The 17,675-nt window shown below is 44.5% G+C and overlaps 1 protein-coding gene across 3 annotated transcripts in view; it reads left to right on the forward strand.

Annotated features, from left to right (window-relative positions):
* LOC143962226 (NACHT, LRR and PYD domains-containing protein 3-like) overlaps positions 1–17,675 on the forward strand; it is a 102,146-nt gene that overhangs the window by 38,738 nt on the left and 45,733 nt on the right. Inside the window, exon 6 of one of the 3 annotated variants that reach the window (XM_077471559.1) lies at positions 7,300–7,345. The exons of the other annotated variants lie outside the window; for them this stretch is intronic. Coding sequence (XP_077327685.1) covers positions 7,300–7,345 — 46 coding nt within the window. The remainder of the gene's footprint in view (positions 1–7,299; positions 7,346–17,675) is intronic. 3 annotated transcript variants of the gene reach the window in all.

The raw sequence follows: 17,675 nt of genomic DNA on the forward strand, positions 1-17,675 counted from the left end.
TATATCCTCACATAGAATCACAATATATCCATATAAGAATGCACAGAGCACCCGGCGACCCTCCTCTCCTTCATAACAGTATAGCAGCGGCTCTCCTAGTGTATCTGACAGGCGTGATGACGTCTCCACCTTACACGTTACGCCCTAGGCAGGGCTTCATCATGTATATTTGTGTTGTTTGTTTAAAATGTGTAAATATTAACACTTTTAGGTTTAGGGAGTCTCACTTCTAGTGCTGCACAGCTATCTTTATATCTATCCTGTAAGGGAGGTGTCACTGCACATCACCAATCATAAGTGGCCAACCACAAAGTAGGTTTTTTGATGTACATAATATGCTAAAGTTTGGGTGGTCTCACTCATCATGCTGCAATATTGAGCACTTTGACAATATCTTACTTATATTGTTTTTTCTAACATTGTAATATCCCTGTATAATTGTGCTGAAACACGTGTGGATTGTTTAAACATTTGACATAAAAATCCTATTTGTAGGTTTAGGGAGTCTCACTTGTAGTGCTGCACAGTTGTCTTTCTATGTATTTGGTGTTGGATTTTGTGGATGAATCCTTCTGTGTTCAGCTGATTAGTATATATAATTGGAAGAGGTTTTTGGCTGTGCAGTGACACATTTCCTGCCTGGCACTGTCAGTATTGCCGGCTGGTTGGTGATTTTTCCGGCACACAGAAGCTATTGGAGTTACCACACGGCTGTTCTGTACAACCAGAAGTGACCGGAGCTGCTCTGTCCTACTTCTCTATTATTTCCCAGTGCATTCTGGGATACCGGAGCCTCCGCTGTCTGTCCTCCAATGCCCAGCGATTATTGGACATCACATGAAATGAATGGAGGGACTGACAAGCGTGGATGTCTCATGACAGCGACATGCGGCTTCATTTATAACACGACACAACGCTACCGCTCCTGTGTGACCAGCACTGTGTGCCACCATTGTAATATTCATGGCAGGCATGGAAGGCGGTTATCGGGCTTTACAAATGATGAAAAAATGTCACATAATCACATGGTACTGACACACGTGTGACCGAGACCTCACTGACCTCTGTAGCTACAGACACCACGGATCAATTCATCCTCAATTTTCACACAATGTCCAGTGAGGTCCCTCCGGTGGGTTTCAGAAATCTACTTCCCCTCCCCCTCCTCTGAGTCATTCAGTTATGAAGGGAAATTGCAGCTTGAGCTACTGAGCTCTGTAAATAACATGGATTGTACAGTGATCCGGGAAGGACAGGCAGGTAAACATGTGGAAAAGAGATTTCAGCTCCACCTGCTGGCTGAAAATGAAAATGCTAATTATTTATATCCAATATTTCATATTTACAAATCTATGAATGGAATGTTTTGTCCTGACCATAATAAAGACAGAAAACAGGATCCATTCCTCTGAAGACAAAGACCTCAGACAGTTCTCACTTCTGTACAAAAGGCCGTCCCATAACCAATACAACTCATACTCTAGAAATATCATCTGTCATTGTCTCCCTTCTGCAGGATAGGAGTTATAAATCCTGGAAAGTTACCCCTCCCCCATCACTAGAAGAAATGATGAACATCCCCAACTCCCATCCCCTTTATGAGTCCTTGTCTGCCATAAAAAGTCCCAAATCTTCCTCTGCCAATGGCTCCCCCTGCTGTGTCTGAGCCAATGAGGAGGGAGAGAGCCAAGAGAGCCTCTGCTCTTGTGTACATTGCTGGATGGGGATCAGGCTCAGGTAAGTATTGGGGGAAATACATTAACCGGTTCCTGACCAGCCGCCACAGTTGTACTGCGGCATTTTGGCTCTCCTGCGTGAATCGCCATCATCGTATGTCGGTCACGTGTGTGGGTATGGGGGGGTCCCCACAATGATTGGATTGATTTCTGAACTGATCAGTCTACAGGCCCAGGTCAATGATTTCTGGGCAGGACCTGCTGATGAGTTCTGGTGAATGGCAGACTGTCCTCTACATGTGTAATATAAACACAGGCAGAGGAAGTGATGTCATCTCCCCTCGTGGGGCCCTTTTAGTTTCCAGCAAGTGAGGAGAAGACATATACTGTGAGTACACCAACACTACACTGACACCAGGACATGTAGGTACACATTTAACACCTTGATCACCCTCCAGTTAACCCTTTCACTCCCTGTCACAGTGTCACCAAGTGCAGTTTTCAGATTTTTCACTGGTCACTGTATTGGTGTCCCTAATCAGTGTTAGGGCAGTTAGTGGTATGCCCAGGTAGGTTTAGGGTACTCCCCATTAACCCCCTATTAAAGGTTTAACCCTCTGATCACCTCCCCCGAGTTAACCCTTTCACTCCCTGTCACAGTGTCACTAGTATAGTGTACAGATCTCTTTTCTGACCACTGTATTAGTGTCATGGGTGACATCAGTTAGGTTTTAGTGTCAGTTAGGATCAGCGTCAATCCCAGACATCATCAGATTAGTGCCTGGTACACTAACACACGCACTCACACTATATATAGCTCCATTACTAGTATAGTATCTGAACGGATCAATATCTTTGATCTGATCAGATCTATATTAGCGTTCCCAATAGTATATTGTTCCCAAAAATGTGGCGTTATTAGAATCAGCCCAGATACCTGGCAGCACCTGCATTTTGCTCCTCCACCCAGCCCAGCCCACCCAAGTGCAGTATCACTAGATCACTGTCACCTACAAAACACAGCACACAAAACTGCAGCGTTAGCAGAGTCACGCCTGATCCCTGCTAGCACTAACAGTTCATTTTTTGTAGCGATTGAAGCAGTCACTGACAACCAGGTGCTCTTTTACCTGTGAGTCACACTAGCTGTACCTATACATGTACAGCATTGAAGAGACCACACTGTCAGATTCAGGCTCAGTATACAAACTGGTAGAGATCACCCTGACAGATAGCTCTGATGATGGGGTACTGGTCCCTGCTAAGGTCAGGAGTACCTGACTGATGCGGTGGCTAGCACAAGAAGTGCCCCGCAGCCACCAAGAATTCAAAGAAAGGCCCGTAGAGCCCAGAGTGCCCTTCCTGATGTGTTTGCTAATCCTGATTAGCAGCCCATCATTTCTGCAGCTCCCGTACTTCCCCCATTCATTGTCCAACCCAGAATTCAAATTTTAGTACCCTTGACTAGGGATGAGCCGAACTCCCCCCCAGTTCGGTTCTCACCAGAACTAAAAATTTGTGTGAACATGCAAACACCATTGGGACATGAATGTGAAAAATAAAAACTGCTCATTTTAAAGGCTTATATGTAAGTTATGGCCATAAAAAGTGTTTGGAGACCCAGGTCCTGCCCCAGGGGACATGTATCAATGCAAAAACATTTTTAAAATGGCCATTTTTTCAGTAGCAGTGATTTTAACCGCTTGTCGACCAGTGCACGACGATATACGTAGGCACAATTGCATGGCTTTGCAAATGGACATATAAGTACGTCCCCTTTAAGATGCAGCATTGTGGGTGCGTGCGCATCTGCCACATGCTCTGTGCCCGCGGGACCCCTGGACTCAATGTTCGACTTTGTCCAGCGATCGTGTCACGGACCAGAAGAATGGGTAGATGTCTATGTAAACAAGGCATTTCCCCATTTTGCCTAGTGACATGACAGAGATCTACTGCTCCCTGTCATTGGGAGCAGTGATCGCTGTCTTGTCCTAGGTAGACCATCTCCCCATAGTTAGAATCACTCCCTAGGACACACTTAACCCCTTGATCACCCCCTAGTGTTTAACCTCTTCACTGCTAGTGTCATTTATACAGTAATCAGTGCATTTTTATAGCACTGATTGCTGTATAAATGACAATGATGCCAAAATAGTGTCAAAAGTGTCCGATGTGTGCGCCATAATGTTACAGTCATGATAAAAATTCGCAGATCACCGCCATTACTAATAAAAAAATACTAATAATAAAAATGTGATAAATCTATCCCCTATTTTATTTCAGTGGTTTTTATTGAAGAATTACTGATTACAGAAGAATTCCATTTACAATCTTAACAGAATAAATAGTAAAACAATTATAACAATGAACAGTATGAGGTGGTCTTAATTGTCGCGGGTAATCTACTTTCAAGATTTTTTTTGCTCCAACATATATTCTGCTGCTTTAGGAATTACCAGGATCTATCCCATGGTCACAGGGATAAGGACACCCCCCAGACACACTGTGTCTTCAGGGGGCACACTCCTCCCTCTATTTTACTTATATAGTCTCATCTACTAAGTACATAGTGAAAATGGAGCCAGGATCACTGGATCTTGAAAGTACCGACACAACAAGGTGAAGTATGAATAAGGAAAAGAATAGACAAGATAACAACAAAAAATAAAAATGAAGATGAAAAGTAGCGTCCGCTCAGTGAAGACTATTTCTGAACAGGTCTCTCCTGGGCTTTGGAGAAATTCTTCCAAGAAGACCAATTGGACTGATATGCTTGGTATGTCCCCTCTCTGCAAACTATTATATTTTCATATTCAGCAATCATCTTCACTTTAATTGAAACCTCAATCAGTTTAGGAATTTCACTGGACTTCCATTTGCTTAGGATAGGATAATAGGATAATAGGATATGTGTAAATATGGATCTAATGGAGCAGGGATGATCCGCTGTGTTTAAACTCAGAATGGCTTGTTCCACATTAGATTTACACTTACTTTTGTCACTTTTGAAATCAGATTAAATACATCTGACCAAAATATACGGAGCAGAGGGCAGGCCCAGACCACATGTAGAAGAGCACCTACCTGCCCCCCCCCCCCCCCCCAGCACAGATTGGAATTGTCCCTCGAGAAAAGTACCATCTCAGCATAAGTTTCTGATTTAATTCTTCATAGTTTGAGCATCTAGAGTACTTATAGTTGCATTTAATGGCTTTTTCCCATTGAGCTTCCGAGAAAGTCTTTCCCAACTCTGTTTCCCACTTTATTATTGGATTATATTACTGAAAGACATCTTTAGAATGAAGAGAATTATATATTAATGTTATACCTTTAGCTTTGGAGTTGCAGGACTGAAGGAATTTCCATATTCTTTCTATGATGGGGATATGTGTCACTTTTATGCTTTGAACCAAAGAAGCTCTCTGTGTGTAGGTAAAGATTTCTGTGTTTGGGATTCAGAATTTTTGCTGAATGTATGTGAAAGGCCTTATTTTATCCCCTGTGGTGAGATCTGCTATATTACTTATTTTGTTCTCAAGCCATTTATTCAATGCTATGTTAGGGATTAACCATTTGATGGATTCCAGAGGAATGGGGACTTTGACTATTGGGTAATGTGCTGAACCTTCTAAGCTGATCTCAGGTCATGCCCTACACGCTGCTTGAATTGTGGGGTGGTCTGTGGTTTGGTTAGCTGTAGGTATGACAGAGGCCATGAGAAATGAAAGGGGTGAAAGTGATTGAAATCTAGTAAGTTCTAGTTGGCACCATGGTTTGATGACTGGTTTAACAAACCAATTTTTAATTTGGTCAATAACTAGTGCTGTGAAATAATCCTTCAGTATTGGCAGGCCCATACCCCCTGCATTTTTATGTTTATTTTGTATGAAAGGAGAGCACCTCGCCCTGCTTCCCCCCACAAAACCCAACAGTTGTTTTTGTATTGTTATAAAGAAATTAGCGGGTATTTGAATTGGCAGTGCTCTAAAGACATAAAGTATTTTTGGCAGTTTTAGCATTTTATATGCTGCTAACCATCCAGACCAGGATAGGTAAAACTTTTGAATTCTTGAGAGTTCTTTCTGGCATTTGTCAATGAGTGGTACATAGTTTTCTTGGTATAATTTAGAGAGTGGACATGTGAGTTTGATACCCAAATAGGTAATGGACAGTGTGGTTCATGGATATGGGAGAATCTCTTGTAAATGATTTTCTACTCTTTTGTTTATTCTTATGCCTAGTATGTTTGATCTTATTGTGTTTACTTTGTAATAGGATATTCTGCCAAATTGTTGGAGAATACTGTGGGCTGCAGGTAGAGATTTGATTGGGTTAGAGAGTGATAATATTACATCATCAGCAAATAATGTCATTTTATGCTGGTACGATTGTGATGCTATGCCTTGTACGGAGTGGTCAGATCTGATTTTCTCTGCCAAGGGTTCCATTATTAGTGCAAAAATTAATGGCGACATGGGGCAACCCCGGCTCGTTCCGTTCATGATTTGAAATTATTTGGAAAACATTCCCTCCGTATACACATATGCTGACGGGGAGGAATATAGAGGCAGTATTGCATTTTGTATCAGGCCGGAGAAGCCAAACTTCCCCAATACCCCTCTAAGGTACCCCCAGTGTACTCTATCGAAGGCCTTCTCTGCATCCAATGTGAGGAGCAGAGAAGACCTTCTTTCTTTTTCTGCTATATGTAGAAGATTAAGCATTCTCCTAGTAGCGTCTGTCGTTTGTCGGCCCAACACAAAACCCACCCGATCATAATTTATTAATTGGGGCAGTATATTTGTCAATCTGTGTGCTAATAGCTTGGCGTATAACTTCACATCTGCATTTAACAATGAGATGAGCCTGAAGTTTTGTGGCATGTTAGGTTCCTTACCTGGTTTGGGCAGTGTAATAATTGTGGCCTTGAGCATTTCTGAGGGAAAACCAGCTACAGCCGTGGCAGTGTCAAATACCATTTGTAGGTATGGTGATAAGATGTTACTAAATAACTGATAATATTTTGAAGAGTAACCGTCTGGGCCTGGTGACTTATTATGTGGAAGGGTCTTTATCATTTGTTCTATTTCTTGGGTCGTTATTGGTTCAATTTGTCTAAGTCTGCTTGGGATACAGTAGGTAGATTCACTGATGTCAGGAAGTCCGCAATAATATCGTCATTGAGTTGGGGAGTGTCTTGGTGATTTTTAAGATTATACAATGTTTTGTAATAATCACTAAAGGCATCCAAAATTTCTTTAGGGTTTGTGACTTTTCTATTCTTTTAGTTTTAGGGTTCCAAATATAAGATATTTTCTGTGTGGGTATTTTTTCCTTTAGTTGGTTTGCTAATGTTTTCCCAGCTTTATTGCCACATCTGTAAGTACGAGCTTTTAAAGAGCGAAGCTGGTGGTTATGTTGGGCTATCGTGTGACATCTCAACTCTTGCCTAGTGATGAATAGTGCATCTCTAATTTCTAGGGAGGGGTTTTGCTTATTAATAGTTTCTAAGTGTTTTATCTTAGTCAGTAGCTCGCCCAGTTTTTGTGATTGCTGTTTTTTTAAATTTAGCGCTCATCTGAATGAGCAAACCTTTAATATTCACTTTATGTGCATTCCACAGTGTGAAGGGATCGCCAACCGAGGGAGCGTTAATGGCAAAAAACTTCGTAAGTGCTGAGCGTATAGCTTCTAAATTTGCAGGTTGCGATAATACGTAAATATTATTATGCCATCTGTTTGCTCTGGAAATCGGTGCATGATCAGACCACGTAATACAATGTATTTCTGATTGGTCAATTTTTTGTAACATAAATTTGTCTACCAAGAACAGATCTATGTGAGAATATGAATTATGAGCATTTGAAAAAAAAGGAAAAGTCTTTCTCTGATGCGTGCTGGCATCTCCATACATCATAAAGACCCGACAAAAAAATGAAACGGTCCAAAGAAACTCTTCTATGTCGGGATTTAGATCAGTCAGAAACGTCCATCTCTCTCTCTCTTTCACAGTATTGAAATCTCCACATAGGATAGTAGATCCTTGTCTCATTGAAGATACTTTCTTCCATATTTTATTCAAAATCTTTAATTGCTTTGTGTTAGGTAGATATATGTTAACCAAAGTGTATACAGTATTGTCAATCTCACATACCAGTATTATATATCTGTCCAAGCTATCCATATGAACATCCAGTTCTTTAAATTGGACTGAGTCTGAGACTACTCCCCCTTTTTTTGGGGCCGTTGGCCGTGTAACATGTGGGTATTTACGGTGCTGAAAAACTGGGGGTTTGAGAGAACAGAAATGGGTCTCTTGTATGCAAAAGATATCACTGTGAAGCTTAATAGCGTCTCTCCATGTCATCTGTCTTTTTTAAAGGGGTTTTCAGTCCTTTAACATTGAGTGAAGAGATATTGAAAGGCATCCTATGGTGATTAGTGGGGCTGATTTACTGCAGTTATGTTTATATTAGCGTATTACACGTTACCTGTCACAGGCGTGTGGCTGGGTTTCCCCAGAAAGCGAGGTTTTGGTAAGTGTTGGAATGATGACTGCTGAGTCCGGAAGGTAGTTCTAGGAAGTCTCCTGGATTACTTCTTAGATGATGGTTAGTAAGAAAGAAAAGGAAAAGAAAGGAAAAAAACAAACAAAAAAGTAAAAATTAAGTGAGGTAAAACATAGGTGGATTAATCGGTTGTAACACACCAGAGTAACAGGTTGCGATTCTGGTTATAATCTGTGCGGTAAAACAACCACTCAACTTAGGGGTTTAGGTAAGGGGATAAATCAACATCGCCATCCCCTGGGCCAACAGAGTTAATGAAGGTAGTGGCTTATGAGCCCAATTGTCAGCCAGTTTCAGTGTCTGAATCCTCTTTGTTAGATATGAGAGTTTCATCCCGTCCCCTTCCGCGGTGCCAGTGGGAATGATATGCCAGCCTCTCATGAGGCGCATGCCTTCCTTGACGCTAGAAATTATGTGGTTGTAAAATTACAGAAGAAAAATGAGTAGGGACTTTGGGATTTTAAGGGCACCAGTATAGGTTCAAAAAATTAGAAAAGTAATAAGTTAAGTCTTTCTATTCTTGAATAAATTTATATATAAAGAATACTAACTTATTACTTTTCTAATTTTTTGAACCTATACTGGTGCCTTTAAAATCCCAAAGTCCCTACTCATATTTCTTCTGTAATTTTATTCATTAAGGATGATGGCATCTTTTTATATCAATATACTTGAGATATCCACTACTTAGCCACAAAGTGTTTTTTGATATCTCGTATCCCCATTTTTCTATTTAAATATATGATTGTGTCTAGGGATGAGCCGAAAACACCCCCGGTGCGGTTCGCACCAGAACTTTCGAACGGACCCCAAATTCGTACAAACGTTAGAACCCCATTGAAGTCTATGGGACTCGAACGTTCAAAATTAAAAGTGCTAATTTTAATGGCTAATATGCAAGATACTGTCCTAAAAAGGGTTTGGGGACCTGGCTCCTGCCCCAGGGGACATGGGTCAATGCAAAAAAAAGTTTTAAAAACTGCCGTTTTGGCGGGAGCACTGATTTTAATGACGATTAAAGTGAAAAAAAAAAGTGAAATATTCCTTTAAATATCATGCCTGGGGGGTGTCTATAGTATGCCTGTGAAGTGCCACGTGTTTCCCGTGTTTAGAACAGTCCCTGCACAAAATGACATTTAACGGAAATAACGTCATTTCAAACTGCTTGCGGTTTTAATGTTATATCCGGATCCTGCAATATGGTTGAAAATCATTGAGAAAAATGGCATGGGTAGCCCTCCCTGCCCATTATCAGCCCCTTTGGGTCTTGTACGGATATTAAGGGGAACCCCGTACCCATATTAAAAAAATGAAATGCGTGTGGCCCCCAGGCCCTATATACTCAGAACAGCAGTATACAGGCGGTGCAAACAAGACAGGGACTGTGTAGATTTGTTGTGTTAAGTTGAATCTGTTTGTAATTTTCAACTGGTACATTTTTAAAGTGTAGCTCCAGTCAAAAAAAAATATTTTTAAGCTTTTTGGAAAACATAGGGAAGGGTTATCACTACTGTATAATTTGTTTTGCCGTCCGTCTTTTTTCATCTCACTTGCTGTTGTCTCCTTCCGTTTGCAAGTAGGAGATGTTTGTAAGTTGGATGTTTGAAAGTAGGGGCTTGCCCTATATGCTATGCAGAAATGGCGGAACAAGGTGTTGGTTTTGCCACAACATTGTAAGCCCTCAAAGTGACTCTGGAGCGCCCTGCTGTGAACGATTATATCAAGAATTGTAATTACATGCCATTGTTGAACAGTGGTAGAAAAATTGACCTTTGGTGGTTGTGGTGCTGGTGCCACAACACTATAAGTCCTCACAGTTACTCTGGGTGGGCACAGGAACGGGCCCTCCTGTGAAATATTATATCAAGAATTGTAATTACATGTCCCTGTTAAACAGGGGCTGAAAAATTGGGCTGCTGGAACTGGTGCTGGTGCCACGATACTGCAACCTCTCCCATATACTCTAGTTTTAGTGCAGGCATTAGCCCTGCTGCAAAGCATTGCATAAAAAATTGTAATTAAACGCCCCTGTTAAACAGGGGCAGAAAAATTGGGCTGATGGCATCACCCAGAACCAAAAATGTTCTTCCAACATATCAGCGGAGGAGGAAGAGGATAGACAATCACATAACAGGACAGTCACTCAGCATCAGCATAGGCAGTCTTGAAGGGATGTGATATTTCAAAAAAAAATATTCGGTTACGTCAGCTTCAGGTGCTTGGTAGCTGTGGGTGATCCAAGACTGATTCATATTGATGAAGGTCAGTCAATCAACTGATTCGGTGGACAGGCGCACCCTGTGATCGGTAACAAAGCCACCAGCAGCACTGAAGGTACGTTCTGAAAGAACGCTGGATGCAGGACAGGCCAGTAGCTCAATTGCATACCGTGCAAGCTCTGGCCAGTGATCCATCCTCAAGACCCAGTAAGCCAGAGGATTTTTGGTGGGAAAGGTGTCTAAGTCTGACCTTGCCCCTAGGTATTCCTGCACCATGTAAATCAGACGCTGGCGATGGTTGCTGGAACCGATCATACCTTGGGGCTGCGGACTAAAAAATTGTCTGAAAGCATCGGTCAGACGGCCACCTTATCCACTGCTCCTTCTGACCGATGCCTCAGCAACACGTTGTCCAGGACCAGGAGTTTGTAACCTCCCAGTCTCTGGGAACGCGTTGCACAGACCTTTCTGCAAGGCCTCCCGGAGATGCCTCATCCTCTGCTCCCTCTGCAATGGCAAGATAAGGTCAGCAACCTTACCCTTGTACCATGGATCAAGGAGAGTGTCCAGCCAGTAATAGTCCCTCTCCTTGATCCGAAGAATACGAGGATCCTTCCACAGGCTTTGCAGGATCAGGGAGGCCATGCAGCGTAGGTTAGCTGAGGCATTCGGTCTGGAGTCCTCTGGGTCACTAAGGACAACATTATCCGCAGCTACCTCCTCCCAGCCACGTACAAGTCCACGGGTTTCTTGGGACTGTAAGTCATCCCTACAAGACTGCTGCTGCTGCTGATGCTGAGTGCCAGCCTCCACCTCCATGCTGACACAATCATCCTCCTCCTCCTCATCCTCTTCCTGTGTGATGGGTGGCACAGCGGGAACACTGTCTGGATAAAGGGGGCCTTGAGAGGCAAGGAAGTCCTCCTCTTCCTGTCTCTGTTCTGCCTCAAGTGCCCTGTCCATTATTCCACGCAGTGTATGCTCCAAGAGGTGGACAAGAGGTACAGTGTCACTGATGCATGTACTGTCACTGCTCACCATCCTTGTGGCCTCCTCAAACGGTGACAGGACAGTGCATGCATCCCTGATCATGCCCCACTGGCGTGGTGAGAAAAAACCAAGCTCCCCTGACCCTCTCCTGGTGCCGTAGTCGCACAGGTACTCATTGATGGCCCTCTGATGCGTGTGCAGTCGCTGCAGCATGGCCAACGTTGAGTTCCACCTGGTGGGCATGTCACATATAAGGCAGTTCTTGGGCAGGTTCAACTCCTTTTGGAGCTCAGTCAGCCGAGCACAGGCATTAAATGATCGGCGGAAATGCACAGAGACTTTCCTGGCCTGCTTCAGGACATCCTGTAAGCCTGGGTACCTGCCCAAGAACCGCTGCACCACCAGGTTAAGGACGTGAGCCACACAGGGCACATGAGTCAGTTGTCCTTGTCGGAGGGCGGAGAGGAGGTTGGTGCCATTGTCGCAAACCACCATTCCTGGCTTAAGCTGGCATGGCGCCAACCACCTCTCAGCCTGCCCCTGCAGAGCTGACAAAACATCCGCCCCAGTGTGGCTCCTGTCCCCCAAACAAACCAGCACAAGCATGGCATGTCATCGTTTTGCCTGCGTACTTGCATAGTCCCTGGAATGCCTACGGAGCACCGCTGGTTCTGAGGACAGAGCACTGGAAGAGGCCACGGAGGAAGAAGAAGAGGAGGGGGTGGAGGAGAGAGGTGTGTCACAACCAATAGTAGCATTTTGGAGGCGTGGTGGCGGAACAACCTCCAACACTACTGCACCTTGTCCTGCATCCTTCCCAGCTGCCAAAAGAGTGACACAATGGGCCGTGAAAGACAGGTAACGTCCCTGTCCATGCCTGCTGGACCATGAGTCAGCGGTAATATGCACCTTACCACTGACTACCCTGTCCAGCGAGGCAAGGACATTGCCTTCCACATGCCGGTAGAGAGCCGGAATCACCTTCCATGAGAAAAAGTGGTGTTTGGGGACCTGCCACTAAGGAACCGCACATTGTACAAACTTATGGAAGGGGGCCGAGTCTACCAACTGAAAAGGCAGCAGTTGAAGTGCTAGCAATTTAGCCAAGCTAGCATTCAACCGCTGGGCATGTGGACGGCTGGGAGTGAACTTCTTTCGCCGGTCCAGCAGCTGGGGCAGGGACATTTGCCTGCTATAATCGGACGTGAGTGTACTGCTAGCAGAGTGCCCGGAAGCACTTGGCTGTGACACACCTAATTGTACACCTTCATTCCTCTCAGAGCAGGTTTCAGAGAGGACTGAAGGTCTAGTGGGGTTGGAGATCCCAGCTGATGAGGAGCAAGGAGAGGTCTGCTTGGTTCTTTGGTGTGGGTCTTTGAGGTACGCTTGCCAACGAGCTGCATGGCAGGTCAACATATGTCTAGTCAAGCATGTGGTGCCCAAGCGGCTGATGTTTTGGCCACGTGAGATACGCTTGAGACATATGTTGCAAATAGCAGTGGTGCGATCTGATGCACTCGTCTCAAAAAAGGCCCACACCAAAGAACTTCTAGAATAACGCGCAGAGGAAGCGCCCTGCACAGGCGGAGCTCTGCGGTGTAATTGAGTCGGTGTCCTGCCCCTAAGCTGGCCCCCGGAGGGCATCCTTCCTCGTTGGCCATGTGCCTCCTTCTCTCTCCTACCAGGCACCCACGTGGAGTCAGTGCCCTCATCATCCTCTCCCTCTTCATCGCTGTAGCAAACCTGGCAGTATGCTGCAGCTTGTGGAACATGACTGCCAGATTGCTGTCCTTCTTGAGCATCCCCTCTCTCTGCATTTATGCTATTGCCTTCCTCTAGCTGAGTAGCATCATCAGAGCCTACAAAACACTGGGCATCCTCCTGGAGCATGTACCCAACACTGTGCTCAAAGAGTTCAGGAGACTCCTCAGGAAGACGTGGTGGGTCTAGGGAAGGAGTCACTGATGATGACATTGAGAGGAGGGAAGACGATGCCTTGGCAGCTGCTTTGCTAGTACCCTGAGCCTGGGTGAGAGACGATGAGGAGGATGAAGAGGGCTTGGTCATCCACTCTACCAAGTCGTTGGCATGTTGCGGCTCAACATGTCCAGCTGCCGAAAAGAAGGACAAGCGTGTCCCATGGCCACATGCTGATGATGACGATGCACTGCGTCCACGACCAGCACTGTTGTCTCTAGACACAGAGCCTGCTTGCCCTCTTTTATTGGCTCGCGCCTGTCTGCCTCTCCTTGCTGGCCTTCCAGACATGGTAATGGCCTGAAGGGAGTTGGGAAAACCAGCAATTGGGTAGTGTATATTGTGCTGGAGGCACACACAACTTCCACTCCTGCAGATGGCAGATGGCTCAAATAGAGAAGACTATGTAGGTGGATATAGCAATGTATACTGGGTTCAGAGCACGCAGACAGCACGCACAATCTCCTACCACTGACTGCAAGCTCTATTTAAAACGAGCAAGATAGTTAGCTATATAGGTGGATATAGCGGTTTATACAGGGTTCAGAGCACGCAGACAGCACGCACAATCTCCTACCACTGACTGCAAGCTCCATTTATAATGAGCAAGATAGTTAGCTTTATAGGTGACATAGCGGTGTATACTGGGTTCAGAGCACGCAGACAGCACGCACAATCTCCTACCACTGACTGCAAGCTCTATTTAAAACGAGCAAGATAGCTAGCTATATAGATGGATATAGCGGTGTATACTGGGTTCAGAGCACACAGACAGCACGCACAATCTCCTACCACTGACTGCAAGCTCTATTTAAAATGAGCAAGATAGTTAGCTATATAGGTGGATAGAGCGGTGTATACTGGGTTCAGAGCACGCAGACAGCATGCACAATCTCCTACCACTGACTGCAAGCTCTATTAAAAAAGAGAAATATAGCTAGCTATATAGGTGAATATAGCGGTGTATACTGCGGTCAGGGCATGTAGACAACAACCACTACAGAAGAGCAAGAACAAAAAAATCGGACAATAACGATCGGTGTATACTGTGTTGAAGGTACACAGAACACCCACTAACTCCTACATACGCCAACACACTACACAAGGCCGCCGCGCTGGCGGCCTTATATAGTGTGGGGCGTGTACTACACAGCCTGAGCTATGATTGGCCACAGACATCCTGCCTGTGGCCAATCATGGCTCTCCTCGCTGTCGGCGCTGTGATTGGCCAAGCATGCGGGGTCACAGTGCATGCTTGGCCAATCATGAGCCAGAAATGCACTGCGATGGCGCAGTGCATTGTGGGCCATGAGCGCCACACGAATTTGGCGCGAACGGCCCATAACGTTCGGAATTCGCCGAACGGGTGAACAGCCGATGTTTGAGTCGAATGTATGTTCGACTCGATCACGAAGCTCATCCCTAGTTGTGTCCATCCTTAGTTATTAGCAGCTTCGCTGGGTATATACATCTGTACACTATCTTGTTGTTGTTCAGAGGTTTTGTGATGGTTGCCAGTTGTCTATGCTGTTGCATAGTGTATGCCGACAGGTCTGTGAATAAGGAGAGGTCTTGCAAGTCAGGGGGTATATTGTTGCGGTGCCTAACAGCGGCCATGAATCTGTCTTTCGTATGAAAAAAAATGAATCCTGACTATGGTGTCCCTGGGCAGGTGTGATGCAATGTGTTTAGGCCTGGGAAGCCGGTGGATGCGGTCCACAATTAGGTCTTCTATAGGTGCATCAGGAAGAACTGATTTCATCACCATAGTAAAGTATTCTTTTATGTCAGGAGGTTTTATTGTTGCAGGTATTCACCTTATTTTAATGTTATGCCTGCTGGACCTATCCTCTAAATTTGCCAATTTCGGTTGCATCTGCAATATCTCGTCGTCCCTATCATTGTGGGAATCCACCAAGTCATTGAAAGTGGAGGCAAATTCACCCATTTTTGTTTCCGCGTGAGAGACCCGCTTGTTGGCTGCTGATATTTCTGATTTAAATTGGCTGGTTAGTGCCATTATGTCAGCATGCAGAGTGGATGTTAAGGACATTAACATGTCTTTTAGTGTGGTGTCCATTACTGGTTTGTTTGCTGTGGGGAAGTCAGATATAGATTCCTACAGTTATCTTGTGTCATCTAAAGAGGAGTCTAAGCTTACCTCCAAGCCGTTCGGATCTGGCATTTCATTCAGCTTCTGTTTACTTTTAGCTGGACTGGATGATGCCAATGGGGGTGAGGGAAAGTTCTCCGGTCCCTGCTTGTTGTGATTGCGGCCGAGTTGGGATCCTGTGGGCGCACTGCGCTGTGTATAGGAGCCACGTGTGTCTCCCCAGTGCCTGTCGCCGCCATCTCGGTTCGTGTAACGGCGCTGCATGGCAAAGAATTAGGTCATCTTTCCCAGTTGTTTTACCCCTTTCTTTTGCGGGATGTCATTTCTTAGGTTCGTTGGACCTTGTAGTGCAGTCTGTGCGCTGAAACAAGGCTGCACGTCGCTGTATCGACCTCCGTTGACCCTCAGTGGAAAGGAGCTGTTTTAGAAAGCAGCCATCCATTCCACTGGCTAGCCACGCCCCATCTATCCCCTATTTTGTAGACGCTATAACTTTTGTATAACTTTTGCGAAAACCAATCAATATACGCTTATTGCAATTATTTTTACCAAAAATATGTAGAAGAATACGTATCGGCCTAAACTTAGGAAAAACATTTATATATAAATTTTTTGGAGATATTTATTATAGAAAAAAATAAAAAATATAGCTTTTTTTCAAAATTGTCGCTCTTTTTTTGTTTATAAAAAAATAAAAACTGCAGAGGTGATCAAATACCACCAAAAGAAAGCTCTATTTGTGGGGGAAAAAGGACGTCAATTTTGTTTGGGTGCAACATCTCAGGACCGTGCAATTGTCAGTTAAATTGACGCAGTGCTGTATTGCAAAAAGTGCTCTGGTCAGGATGGGGGTAAATTCTTCCGGGGCTGAAGTGGTTTTATAATGTTTAAAGTGAAACAATAAAAATGAAATATTCCTTTAAATATTGTGCCCGGGGTGTCCCCTTAGTCTGCCTGTAAAGTAGCGCATTTTCCCATGTTTATAACAGTACCACAGCAAAATAACATTTCTAAAGGAAAAAATTCATCTAAAATTGCTCACGGCTGTAATGTATATAACAGCGTGGGTACCCCCCACAGTCCATACCAGGCCCTTCCAGGTCTGGTATTGATAGTAAGCGTAACTCCACAGAATTTTTTTTTGTTTTTAAATAGCGTGATAGTCCACCCATTCCATTTTTTGTTTGTTAATTCTGTCACAGGGCTACCCTTAACCACTTCAATACACTATATAATATATTGTACACTGCACTTTATACCCTGCACTCTATTATATATACCACACTGACTGCACTATATACTCTGAACTGCAGTATATATACTATACAGACTGCACTATATACTCTGAACTGCAGTATATATATTATAGAGACTGCACTATATACTCTGCTGAAAAATTGGGCCTTAGGTGTTGGTGGTGCCAGAACACAGTAACCCCTCACAGTTACTCTTGTTGGGCACAGGAATGGTCCCTGCTGTTAAATATAATTAAAAAAAAAATTGTAATTACATGCCCCTGTTAAACAAGGGCAAAGAAATTGGGCCTTGGGCATTGGTGGTGCCCTAAGCCAAAAATATTGTTAGAAGCTGGCATCATCATGATTGAGTATGAATAGGATAGTCAGCATAGGCATTCTTCAAGGGATCCCAAATCCGTAGCTGTTAGGTACCTGGGTGGTGAGCCTGACTTGGTGGAAGAAGACTTCTCTTATGACTCTGGTTCAGAGCCCACTGGAGTGAAGACAGTTGTCCTGTGAGCACAGCGAGGTAGGAGTGTCTGAGCTGGATGCAGCAGCTGATGCAGGCAATGGAGATGGTCCTCCGGATGGCTGAAACTGCAGAAACTGGCAGAGGCTGGCAGAAGTTGGCAGAGCAGGAGGACGAACAGCAAGCCGGGTAGAAGAAGGCAAAGGAACAGTGGCAGCGGATCCTGGATAGACTAAGCACACTTGGAACAAGAAGAGGGTTGGTCAGACAAGCCGGGTCAGAGCAGATAGGCAATCAGGCAGTAATGACAGGCAAAGGCAAGGTCATAGGATAGCAAAGGCATCAAATAGGCAGTCCATAAACAGAGTCAGGCAGGCTGCGATCGGGGCAGGAGAGATCAGCAGAGTCAGACATAAGCCGGGTC

Source organism: Lithobates pipiens, unplaced genomic scaffold (genome assembly GCF_037356315.1).
Source record: "Lithobates pipiens isolate NorthernLeopardFrog02 unplaced genomic scaffold, aLitPip1_a1.2 Scaffold_8, whole genome shotgun sequence".
In the NCBI taxonomy this organism is placed as follows: Eukaryota; Metazoa; Chordata; class Amphibia; order Anura; family Ranidae; genus Lithobates; species Lithobates pipiens.